Genomic DNA, 17,683 nt, shown 5'->3' with positions numbered 1-17,683 from the left:
ATTTTACAGGCCATGAAGCTCTAACAATATATACTGCCATGTAAGAACAAGCTCCTAACTCAGCATTACTAACAAATTTAATTGTGTAAAACAGGTCTCTCAACACCCTTCATAAGCCCACACTCTACTTACACTTCCTCCTGAAGGCCAGGTTTTTGCTTTATAATCTCAAAATTCATCAATGACAGAAACTCCCCATGAGATTACACCTGAAGGACCAACCAGACAGACTGTATAGGTTATAAATCTTCCACAAATGCATTGTATAACTTTTTATTCCAATGTCAAGCACTTGGACACAGATCTAACATCTGCATCTCCAACATCTTCTTGTATTTCACAAGGATGGAAAGAAATATTTATAAGGAAATAAGCACATTAATCTGTCACTAAAACTGACTTTGCCTGTTCACATTTGGTATATGCTGGGAGGCAAGACTCAGAAAGGTATGTACTTTTCATATAGGGCATTTCCTAATCAGATTCCAAAACATCAAACACTTTTCCTGAAGAAGGATAGAGAACTTTGTTAACAGGACTCAAATCCTACACACACACACACACACAAAAAAAAAAAAAAAAAAAAAAATCAGGCCAAACCCCCTGAATTATTTGTTGGAAATCCATGATTAAAGTATGCATAATGTATTAAAAGTGTGCATGAGGAGACCAGACAATTTAATCCAGTTTTGCACCTCTGGTCCTAAATACTTAAAATGGAAGAAAATAGGAGAAAGTGGTTTCCTTGAACTGTTAAGGACTTTGGCTCCATGCTGTACATGATCAAAATGCAGTCTTTACAACTCTATAATAAATGCTTAAAAAAAGAAGGCAGCAAATTTGTCATTTTCAGGATCACCACTAGCCCACAATTACAAGTTACTTGAGCAAGCACAACAGAAGTTTGCTGAGGTACTATTAAAGGAGTTGTTCAGTTACGGAAGTAATGGATGTTCTTGCTTGTTTTCACTAAGAAATACAAAAACCAGGAAAAATACATACAGCCCTTACAGGTTACATTGTTCTCTGCTCTGTCTACAAAGACAAATGAATCACTGAGAAAAACTGATGTAGACTCTCTCTAAAGAAGAGAAGAGTTTCCACATCATAACCAAATCATTCAAGTATATCAATCGCAAAAAATCTTCAAATAAAACAAGTACATTTAAAACCTTCTTCAACTAATTAAAGTGTTAAATACAAGTTTATTCTACAGGTAAGGTCTGGATATAACACAGTATTATGCTCCGGCCCTAAAGCTAATTTATATTGTAAAAACAATTTCTATGTCATTAGAGGTTTATATTCTCAATGGAACTCAAATCACAATTACTTTTTGTCTTTGTAGTCATTTCAACTATTACAAGATACTGCAAAAAAATACTGAAAAAGCCCACTGTGCTCATAACTATATCAACAAAATATTACGCTTCTGCGTATGATAGTGTATGGGGTTTACACAAAATTGATTTGGAGTTTTCAACTGTTATGTCTTGCAATATGAACTCACAAGTTTTGTCTGACATAACACTAATGTCTCTATCATTGTTACAAAAATTAAGCCAAAATTAGATCTAACACTGACATTCAAATAAAATTATACTCAAATTTGCAAATCTATTAGGAGTGTAGACTAGAAATTTCATCACCAAATAAAAGTAACACATTTGAGAAGAACCACAGAAGAAAACAGGATTGTTTGGAATTATCCAAGTTATGATAAAAGAAAATAGCTTTGAAAGAGCTGAAGTAAAATTCAAGACAGGTCTTCAGATTCATATTGCAAAACATAAGGTGGAAAAAAGCATATAAGAGGCCTTGTAGGTTAATTTCTCTCTACTGAAGTTAGAGAAGAAAGGAACAGATGTTTAACAACAGGGTAGAAGAGGGCAGGCTTATTAAAACTACACTTCAGAATAACTCTCAGGTGATTCTGAAAACCTGTTGCAGATGATAAGAAGAAAAAAATAATTATAAAGTCCTTATTTTGAAGGATTTTTTACAATGTAGTATCTCCCAACACATCCATTATAAATTCTCCAGTCTAGTAAAATGCAGCTGCATCCATGAGAGACCCATAAATGTTTTCCAGAATTCCAATGTTTTTCCAGATTGGATTTCCAGAAATCCAAAATGTTTTTCATGGCTCTGCCTGCACCTGAATAGAGAATACCTTGACCTCCACTAGTCACATTTTGGGGAGGTGTCCAAGAGAGTACTACACAGACAAGCTGGTATTTTGCATTTGGAGCCAGGCTCACACAGCACAACAGATGACTGGCTGCAGATGGTAGGGAATGTTTCTTGGATGAGAACAGAACACTAAACTGAGTGATGACTTCTCAATTTTGTAAAATACAAATAATTTGCCTCTAAATAACAAGAAATTAAATTTCACTTCCCATATAATGCTGCTGGGTTATGCTATAACAGATAGCATACACAGAATAAATCAAGCTACATTTTAAAATGTCTTTCTGTTTATTTCAAGGATTTACACCTAATACAGCATGTCAAGAAACATTTAAAATCAAAACCTTTATCATTATGCAGCACTGGAGTACATATATCACTTCCAGGCTTAGAACATTATTCATTAACCATAATTTGGTACATTTATACACAGGTTTATATTATATACAACTGGGTAGCTTTTCCCTAATAACCCATTCAACACCAAAAGCTTCACCAGCTCCTGGCAGTTCAGATATCTAAAGCCCTTTAAGTGTTGCCTCTTCCCATCAGATGCAAACTACAGCACTCAAACCCACCATCCCTGCAACACAAACACCAGTCAGCTGGCACAGATCCATACATCTTTTCATGGTATTTCATCCACTGTCTTTGACACTGGAGAGTTCACACTGGTTATTTGAATTAGCAGAGACAACTAAGTGAGGATCCATTTTAATTAGGGAAGTAAGTGTGCATCTTATAGACAATACCAGATTCTCTGCAAATTTAGGTTGCTATTTTCACATGAAATATTCTCAGAGTAGAACTTTAAGAAAATCTTGATTGTTGTTGCAAAAAAAGATTTGATGAAGTCTGACATTAAGACCAACTAAAAAAATCTAGTTTCAGCCTTGGATTGGTACCACATTCTGCCAAATGAATATGAACATTCCAGGTACCTGTCAATCTCTTTGTCAATGTCTTTGTAAGGGTATAACACAACACATGAAGTGTATGATTGACCAGAAAGATGCCATTTGGGTTTTTACGTATGCACACACCATGCTTAAATAACAGAAAATTTTGGCTGCAAAACATAATCTTATATATGAAATAAGCTGACCATACTCCCTTCTTCAAAAATAAAAACAAAGCCCCACAGACATCAAAACCTCAAGCCCCTATAATCTATCCTATAGATTTTAGGAACATCTGGAGACAAAAAAAGTAAACAGCCTGAAGTATACCGAAGTACAACGGATGGAGGCAAGATGATCGATTTGAGGCCACTCACTCATGAATAGGTGGTATTTGGGTGTTCTCTAATGGATTCTTCTGCTGGGAATGTGCTTCAAACTGATGTGAAGCTCTAAACAATCTAATCTAGAGATGAAATAGTGTCTCAGATCTCTTCCATTCTTATCATGTGCTGTAATTAGAGTAGGATAAACCACTCTCAGTATATTCAATCCTATTTATTTGCAACCTGTTATCCCCTATCCACCCCATCAATCTGGTGTTCTTTGGTAAATACTTCATTTAATCATCTTCCTTTTTAAGATTCTCATGCCTGTTGCCTGTAAGTACTAATCAAAATAATCATCACTCAACAAAACACTAAAAACTTAGTCTCAACAAAATACAAAAGATTTAAAGGTAATACAAATCACCATAAAAGTTTACACCTACTTGATAAGATCTGTATATGCAGGCTCCTATTTTTGCTATACAGTGAAAAGCAAGAAGGAAAAAACAAAAGAGAAAAAAGTAAGAAAATGCTTAGAATTGAAAATATTAAGTAAGGAGCAATATAGATGCATTTTTTAAAATAAAAAACATGTTTTCCTTTGGCTATGAAATGAACTGTTCAGCAACTGCCAACTTTATTTCAGACTAGCCACAGTCAGAACCACCTACATTTTAAATCTGCTTTTATTGCCATAGAAACGTATGTTTGCTTTAATGAAAAGGGAGTCTCTTGGCTCATAGCCATCTGGCTACTTTCTATACCATATCCTTCAGAATCTACTATAATTTATTTATTTATATAACCACACTTGCACTCTCTTAAATAAGCTACATCCACCTCAACTACAATGAAAATTACATGCATTTTGCATTATGTAAGATAATTATACAGCACTTATATTTAAATGAAAAGAAACCACATCATCACAAGACAGAACTACTTTAAATTTATTCATAGTCTCTAATCAATCCATATTAAATATTTGTATTTAAACTTTCCACGTGCAGCAAGTGATGGCAAACAAGTCAAAACATACTAAAGAAAACAGTATTTTTGTTCTCTTTATAGCCACTGACACCAAAGAGAACACAGATAAAAATGAAAGATGTTCAGAGATCATAAAAAAACCAAATCTATTCATGCAGTTTAGTACCAAAAGAAAGATTGACTCTCTCTCTGCCCTAAAGTTCTACAAGGTGAAGTAGTGCCTGGAAGTCCTCAGCCCCAGATTGCATGGGTTCAAGCATGAAGTTCTGGGCCCCTCACTACAAGAGGGACATTGAGGTTCTGCAGCATGTTCAGAAAAGGGCAATGAGACTGGTGAAGGGCCTGGAACACATGACCTATGAGGAGCATCTGAGCGAGTCGGAGTTGTTCAGTCTGGAGAAGGGAAGGCTGAGGGGAGACCTCATCACTTTCTACAACTACCTGAAAGGAGGTTGGAGCAAGCAGGGGGCCAGTCTCTTCTTGACAAGAAACAGGACTAGAGGAAACGGTTTCAAGATACACAAGGGGATGTTCAGGCTGCATGCCAGGAAGTACCTCTTCACAGAGAGGGTTATCAAACATTGGAGTCACTATCCCTGGAGGTGTTTAAGCAGCATGTGGACCTGGCGCTTAGGAACATGATTTAGTGTTGAACCTTCAGTGCTGGGTCAAAGGTTGGACTAGATGATTTTTGAGGTCTCTTCCAATCAAATGTTTTCTGTGATTCTGTGATATCCCATGAACATCAGCAGGTTCCCACTGGCTCCCACTGCAGACCACCTGGCAGGACAACGCTATTGTGTGTTACAGCAAAATTGCTTTTTTCATAACCTACAATAACAACTGTCATTTAACTATAAAAATGACAGAATAAACATGCAGCATGTTCAACTAAATATACTGAAGCATTTAGAAGCAACAGAGCAACTGGAAGTCTTGGCAGTTTCTAAGCAATTCTGCAAGCTGCAAGAACCAAAGAAGGGAAAAATAACAGCGTGCTATGTTTGCTGACACTAAATATTGGCCTGAATTCAACTCAATACGGGGGGAATTGGATGCTAATTATGGCAGAGAAAATGAGATATTTTTCAAGCACTCGCAACCTCTAGTTACAGAGTAATTCCAAATGTAACTCACAATACTGAGGAAAACCATTATTGCACCACAGCTGCATACTGAGATAACTTAGACTAGATAACAATTGCCATATGACTTTTAGTAAATATTTGAGTATCTGTAGAAATTGAACTATACTTGTTTTCAAAACATTATTTATTATCCAACAAGAAGATAAATGCCCTAGTTATATGCAGGAGCAGGAAAAAAAGTTCAAAATCACCATTATTCATAAATGCAGTATTCACCTCTGAATGGTCACAAAAATAAAAGCCATACACAAACTGATTATTACTAGAAAAGTGTAGTGATCCTTCCCTCATAGAAAAAAGACATTTAACTGAATAGTGGTTTCCAGGGTGGGGGGGAAGACAAGTGGCTTTTGGTGAAGAAATTGTTGAGGGTGGGTTGTCTGTGGTTTTTGTTTGTTTTTTTTTTTTTGTTAAAGGGAAATCTGTAATCAAGGTAGAGAAGGACAGGTCTTACTGGTTCTTTTTAAATGTTCTTTTGTTAATTGAGCGATTCATACCTTTATTTGCAAGTTATTTCTAGAACATGTTTGAAATATTGTTTAATATTTTTGAAAGCCACAATTTCCCAAGAGTTTATACTAAAAATGTCAAGTTTGCAGTGCATTTGCTACAGCTTCACATAGAACAATTTCAAAGCACTTTAACACTTTGAAAACAATTATGTGTAAGGAAACTGCAGTTTTCGCACATACAGTTGACAAATATAAAGAAAGTCTAAACAATTAGATAAATTATTCATTGGGAATTATTCAGGCAGCATTAGTTATTTCACACACACATGCATCTTTCAAGCACATAAGCCCCCTCTAACCTACACAGACATTTTCTAAGAGAATGGCAACTTTTTAAGAACATAGAATAGTTAAATAAACTTCCTATAAAGTATGTCACTTACAGAAACACCACTGAAAAAGCTCAAGCCCACAGACATTCATTTGGATGATAAAAGGTGGTAGTCACCCTTTCTACTCTGGAGTGAAATAGTAAGGCAGAAACTCTTACTAAGGATTTGGCTCAATAGAAATAGTAGCCACTACTACACAGTTATTGGGCATCACTATGACTTAGGGGATACCATTAAAAAAAACAAACAAACAACAAACGACAATTCTGAACTGGTTCAACACTTGTAAACATTACAGTCAAAAGTAATTAATATAAAGAAATATTGTTGCTTGTCTTCTGCATAAAAGCACTAAATCTAAGTATACATTCTAGTCAAGCAATCTATGTGGAAGTACTGCACTGTTTTTTACTCACTTTAAAAAGGTAGGCATCCCAACAACTTGCCTTCTTAGCATAGGGATAGCTCAAGAAGATCTGCATAAGGGATCACTCAAAATGAATAGTTTGGGAGTCACAGCAGCAACAGGCACAACAGTAAACTACCTTAAACTAATCTTTCCTTTTTTTTTTTTTTACACCCCCCTCCAAATCCATCTTCAGTCAAACAAAACACAACCTACACATGACAGCATGCCAATTGTCATACACTTCACACTGTCAATAAAATGTACTGAAATGATTAGTGCATGAACACTTTAGATTAACTATCAGAAGGCATGCAAGGATAGCTACTTATTCTGAATCAAATCCTTCAGGTTTGTAGAATCATAGAACGCACTGGGTTAGAAGGGATCTCTAAAGGCCATCTAGTCCAAATCCCTGCAGTAGGCTAGAAGAATAAAGTGTCCTGAAAACAGAAGAGTTGAAAAAAATCCCAATGCTGTTATTTTAAAAGGCAAGAAAAAAAGGTGAGCATTGGACAAAAAAAATCAGGCAGACAATAGCTTGTTGAGTTCTCCAGAAAAAAAATAAGGTCTGACTAGATTGTAGGAACTGAATATGGCCTTATGTGAAAGAAGTAAGTGCAAACACTATTTAAGACCCTTCTTCCTCCCTAATAGTTTCTTCCTATTAACAAAAGGACTTAAATTTAAACAGGGTATATAAAACACATTCACAGAGCCATAGACAAACAACTACTGATGCTGAAGAACCATTAACATCTTCTGGGTGGTTCAAGTTCTGCCCTTGTGCAAACCTATTGCCTAGAAGGGTATCAGAGAAAGTCAGCTTGTGCCAACGTGGTTCTTACAACACTGCTAAGCAATATTAATTTAAAAAGGCAAAACAAAAAGGTTTTTGATTTTAATGATTATGCTGAAAAGGCTAAAATCAGAACAATAGGTAAAGTTTGCTCAGCTCCTTGTCTGTGGCATTTTCATATAAATGTGGTTATTAAAAACTTTGCAATTCGTTTTAGAGCTTCCACTCATCTTCACAAGGTGAGAAAGTGAAGAAGGTGCTGGAACGTCTCCAACTTTTGCTACAGAACCTGTTCTAAGCACTAAACAATGAACCATGTTACTAAGATTTAGTGAAGTGTTACAATTACTCTTCAGGACTCTAAAAGAAACAACTTTACCCTGATGCCCATCAACGTTTTCACGCATCACTGTGTATTTTGTCTGAATCCCTATTGCAAGTAAACAGGCTGCTCAAGTGGGAGCACTGGCTTAAAATTGTGTATTCAGTACAGGTGCTGGATCCCACACTGAAGCTACAAAGAACTAGGCCTTCTCTTTCTGCCCCCTGCCCCCACCTATTTTTTTCTTCTTTTTTTTTTTTTAAAGTAACTGAGCCTTGAATACCATTAGCAGCTCTAGAAGTACCACAATTTTATTACTTCTTAAGAATGTGACACAGAAAGTAGATCTGTAATATCAAGTACAACAGTGTAACCATGTGAGAAAAAAACTGAAAGGTCCAAAGAGCAAATTCTGTTGTGAAGGCAACATGTGTGCATCTCTCACACAAGAGTATGCAGGAAATCAAAAACTATTTCCCATTTCTAACACAAGCAAAATACCATGATCCAGACATCCCACCTCAAACCAAACCTACTCTCTACTGACTTGGAGTCTTAATTGGGTACAATCAGACCAAAGGGGCAGGAGCCTGGTGAGCACAATGCAGAAACAAATCTTTGCACTGCAACCTGGAAAAGATTATTACACCACCATTGCTGGGAAGGTTGGTCCACTGCCAGCTGCCTCAAGCCAACAGCTAAACATTGTAGCTCCTATTTAAACTCCCTTTTATTCCTATCCCAGCATTAAAATCCTCCCACTACTTTCTACTAACAGGTTTCTCTCTCATGCATACCTCACTTCCTCAGGCTCCCTTTCCAGTATAACAAATCATGTTTTACAGAAAGCATATAGGTGTCTCCCACCACTTACTTTCTCTCCCATTCCTGTACTGAGAAAGGAACAAGTTTTATTTTCCCCCCCACTTCCTTGTATTTCTAGTCTTTTCTGCTTGCTTCGCTCTTTTACTGTTACTCATGCTATGCACATCCATTTTTCTTTTTGTTGACCAAGAATACAGCCCTCAAGTCCTTCACATTCAATTCTGTCTTGAATATTTAGACCAGCACCTGCCATGCTATTTTTGTGTTTTTACCCTGGACCAGCTGAGGGGGAACTATTGTAAATGTGTATAGTTACAAATGCTGTTTTAAGTTTATGCTGTTCTATACAAGACTTTCAACAACAGACCAAGTTACAAAGCTAAGCAGTACTCCAAGAAAATCTTAAAAATGTGTCTGTTGTGCTGCCTTCTGGGACTGAACTGAGATTCTAGAAGGCATGGAAATTGGAGCCAGAAGTCAGTTATTTTACAGACTTGTAGCTTGAATTCTCTGTAGAATTCAGGAAGTGTGAGCTAATACAAGGCTAATAACACTGTCACTGGAAAGCTAATTTTACTACCAGAAACTTCATGGTAAATCTGAAGTAAGGAAAAGAAACCAAACCAAACCCTCATGCCTCACAGTGCTTCCCTATACTTTCATGAGGTTTTTCAGAGGTTTGCTTTTTCTCCCCTTTTAGGGCTACCACACACAGAATCTCTCTGAACTTCAAGCAAAGAAGAGCTTGCTCCAAAACAGACATCTGAAGCAGTCTACCTGAAAGACTCTTCAAACAGGCAATTAACTACTATTTCCAGATAAATGTTCAATTTATGTCAGCACATTGAAAACCTAGATGAAAGATTGAGACTTGTTCTCATCATAAGCCACTGAAGCAAGGTTGATTACAAATAGATAATACTGAGATAACACCAGGATTCCTAAAATATGCAGTCAATTCCCAAACTCATGGTTAGGCACACAAACTGAAAGTACAAGCACAGCTCTAAGATATCAGAAACAAACTACTATTTTTTAAATATAGCAGTCTTATTTCTATATAAGGCAGAAAACCAAAAATGTTCTTTACATATTCTATTTCTCAAAGGTCTTATTTGCAAGAACAAGTCAGCCTCCTAAAAGACTAAGGATAAAATAAGAACGAAAAATTTTCTTATCTCTCTTTATCAATCATTTGATACAGTAATTCACTTTGAATACTCTTTGCCAGATTTTGCAGAAGACTTTTTCTTGTAATCTGATCCTACACTGAAATGAGTTTGTATACTTCCTCAAGATCAAATGCCTCTATGTTTTATTTGCCTGAACTGTATGTGTTTTTTTATAGGTTCATCTCAAAACAAATTCCAGGAGAGGAAGAATTCTTCTTCTTAGGGGAACCAACAAAGAAATAATTCTACACATCAAATGGCTAAAATACAAGAATGAAACAAAGACATTTCTTTCAAGTACCTCTAGCATTGACCATGCAATGAGACCAAATCCAAAGGCAAAAACTGACCTTCCTAAGGGCAGGAACTGACTCTGGCATTTGGTATTGTCACAAGCAAGAATTTCAGGCTGACAACTATTCATGATACTGCATTTGGAGTTTCTTCAAAGAATCCTTAGCCCAAGTCTTTTGTTTCTTTTTGCCCCAAAGATTTCCATCTAATTTCATGGTTACAGGTAACAACAGCCACTTACTATCATAAAAGAGGAATTAACTTCCTATAAGGATTTGAGTGCCTGGAAACAGAATAATTCAGAGTTCTGCATAGCCCTACCACAATATCACAGTAAGATTCCTTATGACATCTAATAAGCATATCTACATCTTTTTCAAAAAACAGGTATGTTGAGCAGTGGCCTAGGATAAAAACAATTCCCAGAAGTAAGGGAGAAATTATGATTAGCAATTTAAACCTGTAAGCTTCTGATATCTTTCTAGAAAGATGCATGTCAGTCAATTAGTTCCAGCCAAAGCCATGAATACTAACAATTCAAAATATTACTTAAGGAGAAAAAGTGCAAGAAACAGAAGAGTATAGTGAAACCAGGAAGGGCTGAGGTTCCAGATCTTCTGCTTGAAAAATCTTATTTTAACTGACAGTTATCAGGTAAGTTTATGAGCAGAAACCTAATGGTAATGAGGTGATTTTACCTTTCTATTGTAACACATTTATCTCCTACAGGGATACAGACAAACTAAAAAAGGAGATTGACTCATTGATCCAACAGAAAATTCAGTAAAGAAGAGTCAAGCCTACAGAACTGAAAGTGTGACATAGATATAGTTCTCTTAGTCTCTGTGGTGGGTTGAAAATTTCCCCTCAACATAAAATTGCCAGACCAGCTCAGTTGGAAGCAAATGAAGCTGTATTTACAAGCAAAACTACAATCTAAAATTAAATTAAATGAATATGTACAAAATACACAGTATTACTGTCAGATGCCATTCTCCATTCACCTTTCACTACACACACACAAAAAAGTGCTAGGCTACAAAAAATTATTAAAAATAATTAAAACACAAGAAAATGTCAGATCCAGAAGCAGTACCCATGACATCGCATTCTGGTGTACACACAGCATGGTGGGTTAAACAACATTACAGTGTAATGATTAATTTTATAAATCACTCAGTGAATTTCACAGAAGCAGCATGATTCCATGCACCACTGAGCCCCAGAAGTTTTATGTGGCTGTAATTACTAAGCATAGCATGCAAAAAAGATGTTGTCATGATAGAAAGTTGACACATATACACAAGTGAAAACAGGTAATAAAATGCAAACGTCCACAAGCATATCAGGTAAGGTGGAGACTCTCAACTCTAATTCACAAGTTAGAGAGGCGTGGGATATAGAGAGCTGGGGGCAAATTGCACTGTGCTCCTAGAGTAATTATAATCCATGGTTACATTATCTTTTATCTACACTAAAACAAATGTCAAGTCTTAATGCAAATTATGCTCATTTTTTCGAGATGCTAAGTTAGTACTATACTCATCTCTACTGATTTCACATGAAATAATATGTATCCTGGTGCACACCTTGGTGATGTGCCACAGGTCATGGCAAAAAGAGCAGAGTAAGGAAAAAAAGCATGCACTTTCCAGATGATTTCACCCTAAAAGACACTACAAATTGATTTTTATTATTTGCTTTGAACAATATTTGCTTTGTCTTTGGAAGTGCTGTCAAACACACACGAAATTAATGATCTATTTAAAATGTCTGCATTGGATGCTATAATTATTTCTTTAAAATCTGAAATGGCCACTACACTGGCAGCCTGTAAAACTCTCACAAAAAGTGTACTAGAGGGCTTTACTGTTATGCACAAAACCACCACAATAAATTCACTCCAAAGCGCTTGCTCTAGAATTAGCATTACAAATCCCACACCAGGTTGCTTAGGAGCACAAGCTACTTCATCTCTTCTTGTTTTAGGTGCTGTACCAGTGCTTACCTGCACTGCTATGATTTGACTGCCTGTTTTTAAGTAACCTGCAGTACAGAACCTCTGTCTTGACTGTACTAAGAGCTACAGCTCAGCAACAATGCGAGTGAGATATGTTTTGCTAGGAAGACTCACCCCAGAACACTCTCCTAACAATGTCTTTGACCCTCCCCTCAGTGATAAATACCTTCTGATCGTTCTCTCCCATTAACAGTCCAAGCCAAACACAGGGGTATCTATGAGATATCTATGAGATCTACCGCATGTTTGAAGGGGAAGGCCACTCTGCACCTGTAAACTACTGTTTCCACAACTCTTGGGAAGATCTCTTCTTTCTAATATCTTCCTCATTAGCCCTTCATGCTTGATTTTCCTATCGCCTCCCTTTTGCACTACAGTCTCACTCTCTGTGAGAGGGATGACCTTAAGAGATGATGATTACCTGGACTGGACCAAGATCCAACTTGTCAGGTAATGTTACTGAAGAATGTAATGCCCTCTTCTCTCTTAATTCTTAAAATGCAAGGTTACAACACCAAAAGTTACACTGGGAGTATAGAATAGAGAACGCAAAAGCAACATTCATGACCGCCAGCAAAAATTTCATTTGCATAACGAGTCATGGGAAAAGTAATTGTCAAGAAGAGACATCCTTTTCCTGATACCAATCTGAAAATGCTAAAACATAGGCTGCTAGGCATTATCAGCAGCAGTGATTTGGCTGAACTTATTGGAAAAGGATTAAAGAAATATGAGTAATTTGCTTAACAGGCATCCCACAGTGGTACCAAAAAATCTTCTAAAATAGAAGTTTGTTGCTAAAGGCATTCTTATCATTTTCAAGACAGAAACAGACAACCATGAGGAAAATGCAAAGAACTCCAGTTGTACAACAGACATTAAAACCAAACTTTTAAGAAAGTAGCTTAAATAACACAGATGATGTTCCCCTGTGACTTGACAGTTTCTGTGACAAGAACAGTTGACGGAACAGTTACAAAAGTCATTACAGGTTTTAGTGTGGAACTGGAGGACATATTACAGTTACATTGTTACTCCCTGCACAAGAGTAAAAACATAGGCTTTGCTTTGCCCTAAGCAACTGACAAAGATGCTCGTATACCAATTTGTGAAAAAGCAGATCTGGGTTTTTTCAAGAAAGGAAAAGGCAGGAATGAAAATGACATTTTTACCTACAAGAAACGTGGATGACTTTTAATCTACAAACTTATCTTTCCTTGAATGTTACATATAGACACTGTCATCAGAGGCTCATTAAAGATTTTTATAAAACTGAGATGATGTCCATAACATCTGACAGGAATTACCATCACTATTTGTCACTGCTATTAACTAGTGTTTTAAAATAGTCTGCCACAAACAGGATAAATGAATAATAAAAAAAAAACTACAGCAATATATATTTTTTTTAAAAAGTAATGAAAAAAATCAAAGACCCAAACGAAATACACGTAGCAAAATGAAACGCAGTCTTTGCAGAAGCACACATTTAAGTTGTCAATACCTGAACACCTGACAATGAAAGCATGAATAGTAAAGTTGCCCTTGCACTATGCATGCCAAATTCAGGACGCAGACAACTCAAGAAATTAAAGCAATCACAACTTAACACTATGTGTAAATACTACCTGTGAGTCAGAGAAAGGTAACAAAAGTAATGTGTGTCTGATAACAGACTTTTTTTGTAACTACAAAGACTTTGGGCTAAATGGAATGAAGTGCAATTATAACCAAGTTGTAATGAAAAATGAGTGACCAGAACTATCTGATTCCCATTTGCTAAGCATTTCTAGCAAGTGGGCCAGCATACAGTTGTAACTACCTTTTTATGTCCTTTGCTGACAACTCTGAAGCTGAAAGGAAAACACTGATTCTCTATATCCAAGTTTACTCCTGGGAATGTGTTTGATTTAACTAAATTCCAGGAACACATCAAGTTTTGGGAGGAGTATGGGAGGTAAATGAAGCAAGCTGCAAGTCCCAGACAGCCAACAACCTCATAATTAATGTGCTAGTCCAAGCTTATAAATGCATAGGGGATTAATTTAACTGAGCTGGAGTCAGTCCTACTGCAGGACTTGGAACACCACATTTAGTTCACAAATAGTGAAACAGCAGCACAAGGAAAGATTTAAGAGCTTAGTGACTGAAGATGAAGACACCTACTCTTCTTATTTCTACAAAGTGTAAAAATTGTAACACTAGACATTAAATGGCTTTCCACAGAATGGAACAGTCCAATCCCTAAACAGGATCAAGAACCGCAGCACAGGACTCTGAGACTCAAGCTGTTCTATGTATAGCCACTTCAGCTTTTTATCAAATCAGCTTCAAGGAACCTCATTTCCCACCCCACAAAGAATCGGGGAAAAAAGCATCCAAACCCTCAACAAAAACCCAGGAGGAAAAAAACATCCAGCCTACTTCACACCAGTGATACTTTGTATGTGTCAATAACTTTTTCCAGATACTTAATTATTGATTGTAAGGCTCAAAATCAAACTCAATGAGGCACCAAGATTAGGTGTTGCATTTTTCTTTCTACTAGTATTAAAAGATATTTTCCTATCAGTGTTTAAGGAAGCAAGAATTAAGATGAGTCTGACTTGAGAGCCTTACCTGAGCTTCACAGGTTAACACTTTCAGCACACAGCAAAGGAAAAAGACAGAAAGTAGACAGAAAGTCATTGGAATGGGAATCATGCTTTATAAATGCATGTGTAAGTACAATACATAAAGTTTTGAGCAATTATGGCATGAGAATACAAAAGAATAAAAAAAGGGTTTGCTTTAGATGCCTTATTCTCTTGGAGGTAAACCAAATGGACTTTAAGAAGCTGGCTTTACTAAAAATCTCTATTTTACATACCTAGTTTTGCAATTTTTTATGAAGGTTGCTTCTGTAGCATATGGTGGGCCAGGATTAGCGTCTGGATAATTTTGGTGTGTGAAATGCTTTCTGAACTCCCTAGTGTCTGTCTGGCCTTTTCCAGTGATGAAAGAAACCAAACTTCATTTCATTTATTTCCAGGTGTAAACTTTACTTTTCCCTCACTTAAGATATCAGAACCTAATTTAAAACTGTAGGTTCACAGAAACATCTGTTCATTTTTGAAGTTACCAGTATATGAAATATTTAAACAACAGTAAAACAGACAAGGCAAAAAAACCCGAAACATCAAGTTCCACGGGCTACAAATTCAACAGTTGTTCTGATTTTTATCTGCTCAATAACAGGCAGAGAAGCCAAGAAGCATTCAGCATACCTGCTCCAACTTCTTTTTCTTCCTCTTCAATGTTGTTTTTGATACTGTCATACTCCTCATCGATTGCCTGGTTGCCACGCATTTGAGACAGAATTCTTCGTGCTCTCTGAGTCTGGCCTTTCTGAATAAGCCAACGGGGACTTTCAGGAAGGAACAGGAATCCAAAAAATTGTATAACTGCTGGAACAGCAGACAGGCCCAGCATGTACCTGGAAATAAGTAAATAAATAAATACTGAATATTTGCTTACAAAAATATGCCATGAGAAGACTCAGCTACAGCTACTCAAGCTGTAATTTACAAACCAAACCCTCCTTCCCTCGTATTCTTTATCAACAGAGTTAAGCAGGAAAAAATCATATTCTACAAGGACTTTAGAATCCTTGCTTTCAATTCCAGGAAATCTCAAGGACATTTTGACTACTCTGCCATTACAGACCCACAGCCATTGCTCCCAAGGACATTAAGTCAAACTAAATAAAAACCCTGAAACATTCTAGTAGTTTGGAAACTGCTAATCCCTCCAGTTAAGATAAAAGAACAAACAGAAAGATAAAGCAAAGGCAGAGAGAACAAACCGGTATTGCTGATGGCCAAAATGAAACTGAGATGCTGCTGTTTTACAGACATACGAAAAAGAAAAGTCCAAGAAAAATGCTTAATTTGATCAGAAATATTTATACAGACACATGTGACCAAGGAACATGGCTCTTATGTAAGGAGATGCCTATTTCACTCTCAAAAAAATTCTGACTATAATCAGAAACACTCAAAAAAGCTCATTTCACAAGCACAGCACTTTACAACAGATCTTTCAGAGTCTGCACTTCAATATTCAGCCAGCTGCAATGTTATGTTTTAAATCAAAACTGCACTTTAGATGGCTGGGAGAGTTACTATATAAAGTATTAAGGCTATTTCTCCACTCAACAGAGAATTACCACTGGCAAGAGTTATGCTTCCAGGTGTGAGCACCGACACCTGTGACAACACCCATGGATACCATCATTCATTCCAGCTAAAGTGAGGGGAAAAGACTGAGGAAAATAAGCACACCACCAACTTTCATGGGTGGTTCTGGTCTATACACTTCAATAAAACATTAGGTAGAATAATGAATTGCAGAACAATGTGTAATTTATACTTTTAAAATCTGACCTTTTCCCATTTGCACTTCACTGAGATTTTTCTCACTTCTGTTAAAGACTTTAAACAGTGATGGTGTCATCTGTATGTTATTGCAGCCATCATAGTTTCCACATTAGTGGCAATAATGGTTAAAACACCTCCAGAAAATAGCCCTCAGACTGAATACTGATGTAGTCTGTACTCATGAACAGGTTCACACCCTGAGATCAGTCAGTAAAACAAGGAGATTTGCTAATCTCTTCTCTAGCTCTTCTCTTCATACCCCAGGTTGCATGCTTTTATACAGATAATTCAGCAGTCTCTCATCTGGATGTTTTTGTAAAACATGCTATGAAATGAGATTTTTTAATAGAGCAGGAAAAAGAGTACAACAATTAACAGAAACCTTGTTTTAGGGCAATGAACCAAATGTAGCTGTCAAGTCCAAAAGCATTTTGGTTTAAAATGGAGAAAGACTTCTTTAGAAGCCTTTTTAGATTTAACAAAGCAAAGTATGAGTAATACAATAGGGGAGAAGACTAGAGAACGGGGAAAAGAACACCCAAAAAGGATGCAAAGAGGATGGCCATCCCAGGCCAACATGCATGCAGATCAGTCTTCCCATCTCCAAGTTGGGTCCTTAAGTTCTTTCCAAAATCAGCCCGATTTCTAAAGGTCATATAAGTAAGTCTTGCTCTAGAAAGAAATCTGTGAGCAAGTCTATTCTATCACTTTAATAATGATACAGTTAAAAGAAAAGTAAAAAATGGAAGAAAATAAATTCAAAGCACAAAGCTTGTGGAAGAGTTATTAGTTGAGCAGTCTTCAGCCAACATATCTAACAAGTGTCATTAATTCACTAATGTTGTCCTTCATTAATGTCATCATTTCTTCCTATGCTCTTCCTACTCCACAAACATTTTGGTAGCTGTATACAGAATCACCTTTACACACACACCATTGAAGCTCACAAAACTGTATATCCACGACCTGCAATGGAGTCGTATTCATAAAGACTTTTCTATTTCAAATTAAGAGCAAAATAAAA

The 17,683-nt window shown here is 36.5% G+C and overlaps 1 protein-coding gene across 1 annotated transcript in view; it reads right to left on the bottom strand.

Moving 5' to 3' along the window:
* Nucleotides 1-17,683, bottom strand: part of SLC2A13 (solute carrier family 2 member 13) — a 135,118-nt gene that overhangs the window by 87,278 nt on the left and 30,157 nt on the right. The window contains exon 3 of the mRNA XM_054399721.1: nucleotides 15,508-15,716. Coding sequence (XP_054255696.1) covers nucleotides 15,508-15,716 — 209 coding nt within the window. The remainder of the gene's footprint in view (nucleotides 1-15,507; nucleotides 15,717-17,683) is intronic.

The sequence above is a fragment of the Indicator indicator genome, chromosome 3 (assembly GCF_027791375.1).
Source record: "Indicator indicator isolate 239-I01 chromosome 3, UM_Iind_1.1, whole genome shotgun sequence".
NCBI classification, from domain to species: Eukaryota; Metazoa; Chordata; class Aves; order Piciformes; family Indicatoridae; genus Indicator; species Indicator indicator.
Note: the sequence above shows the minus strand (reverse complement) of the source record. Positions and strands in the feature narration are given on the sequence as shown.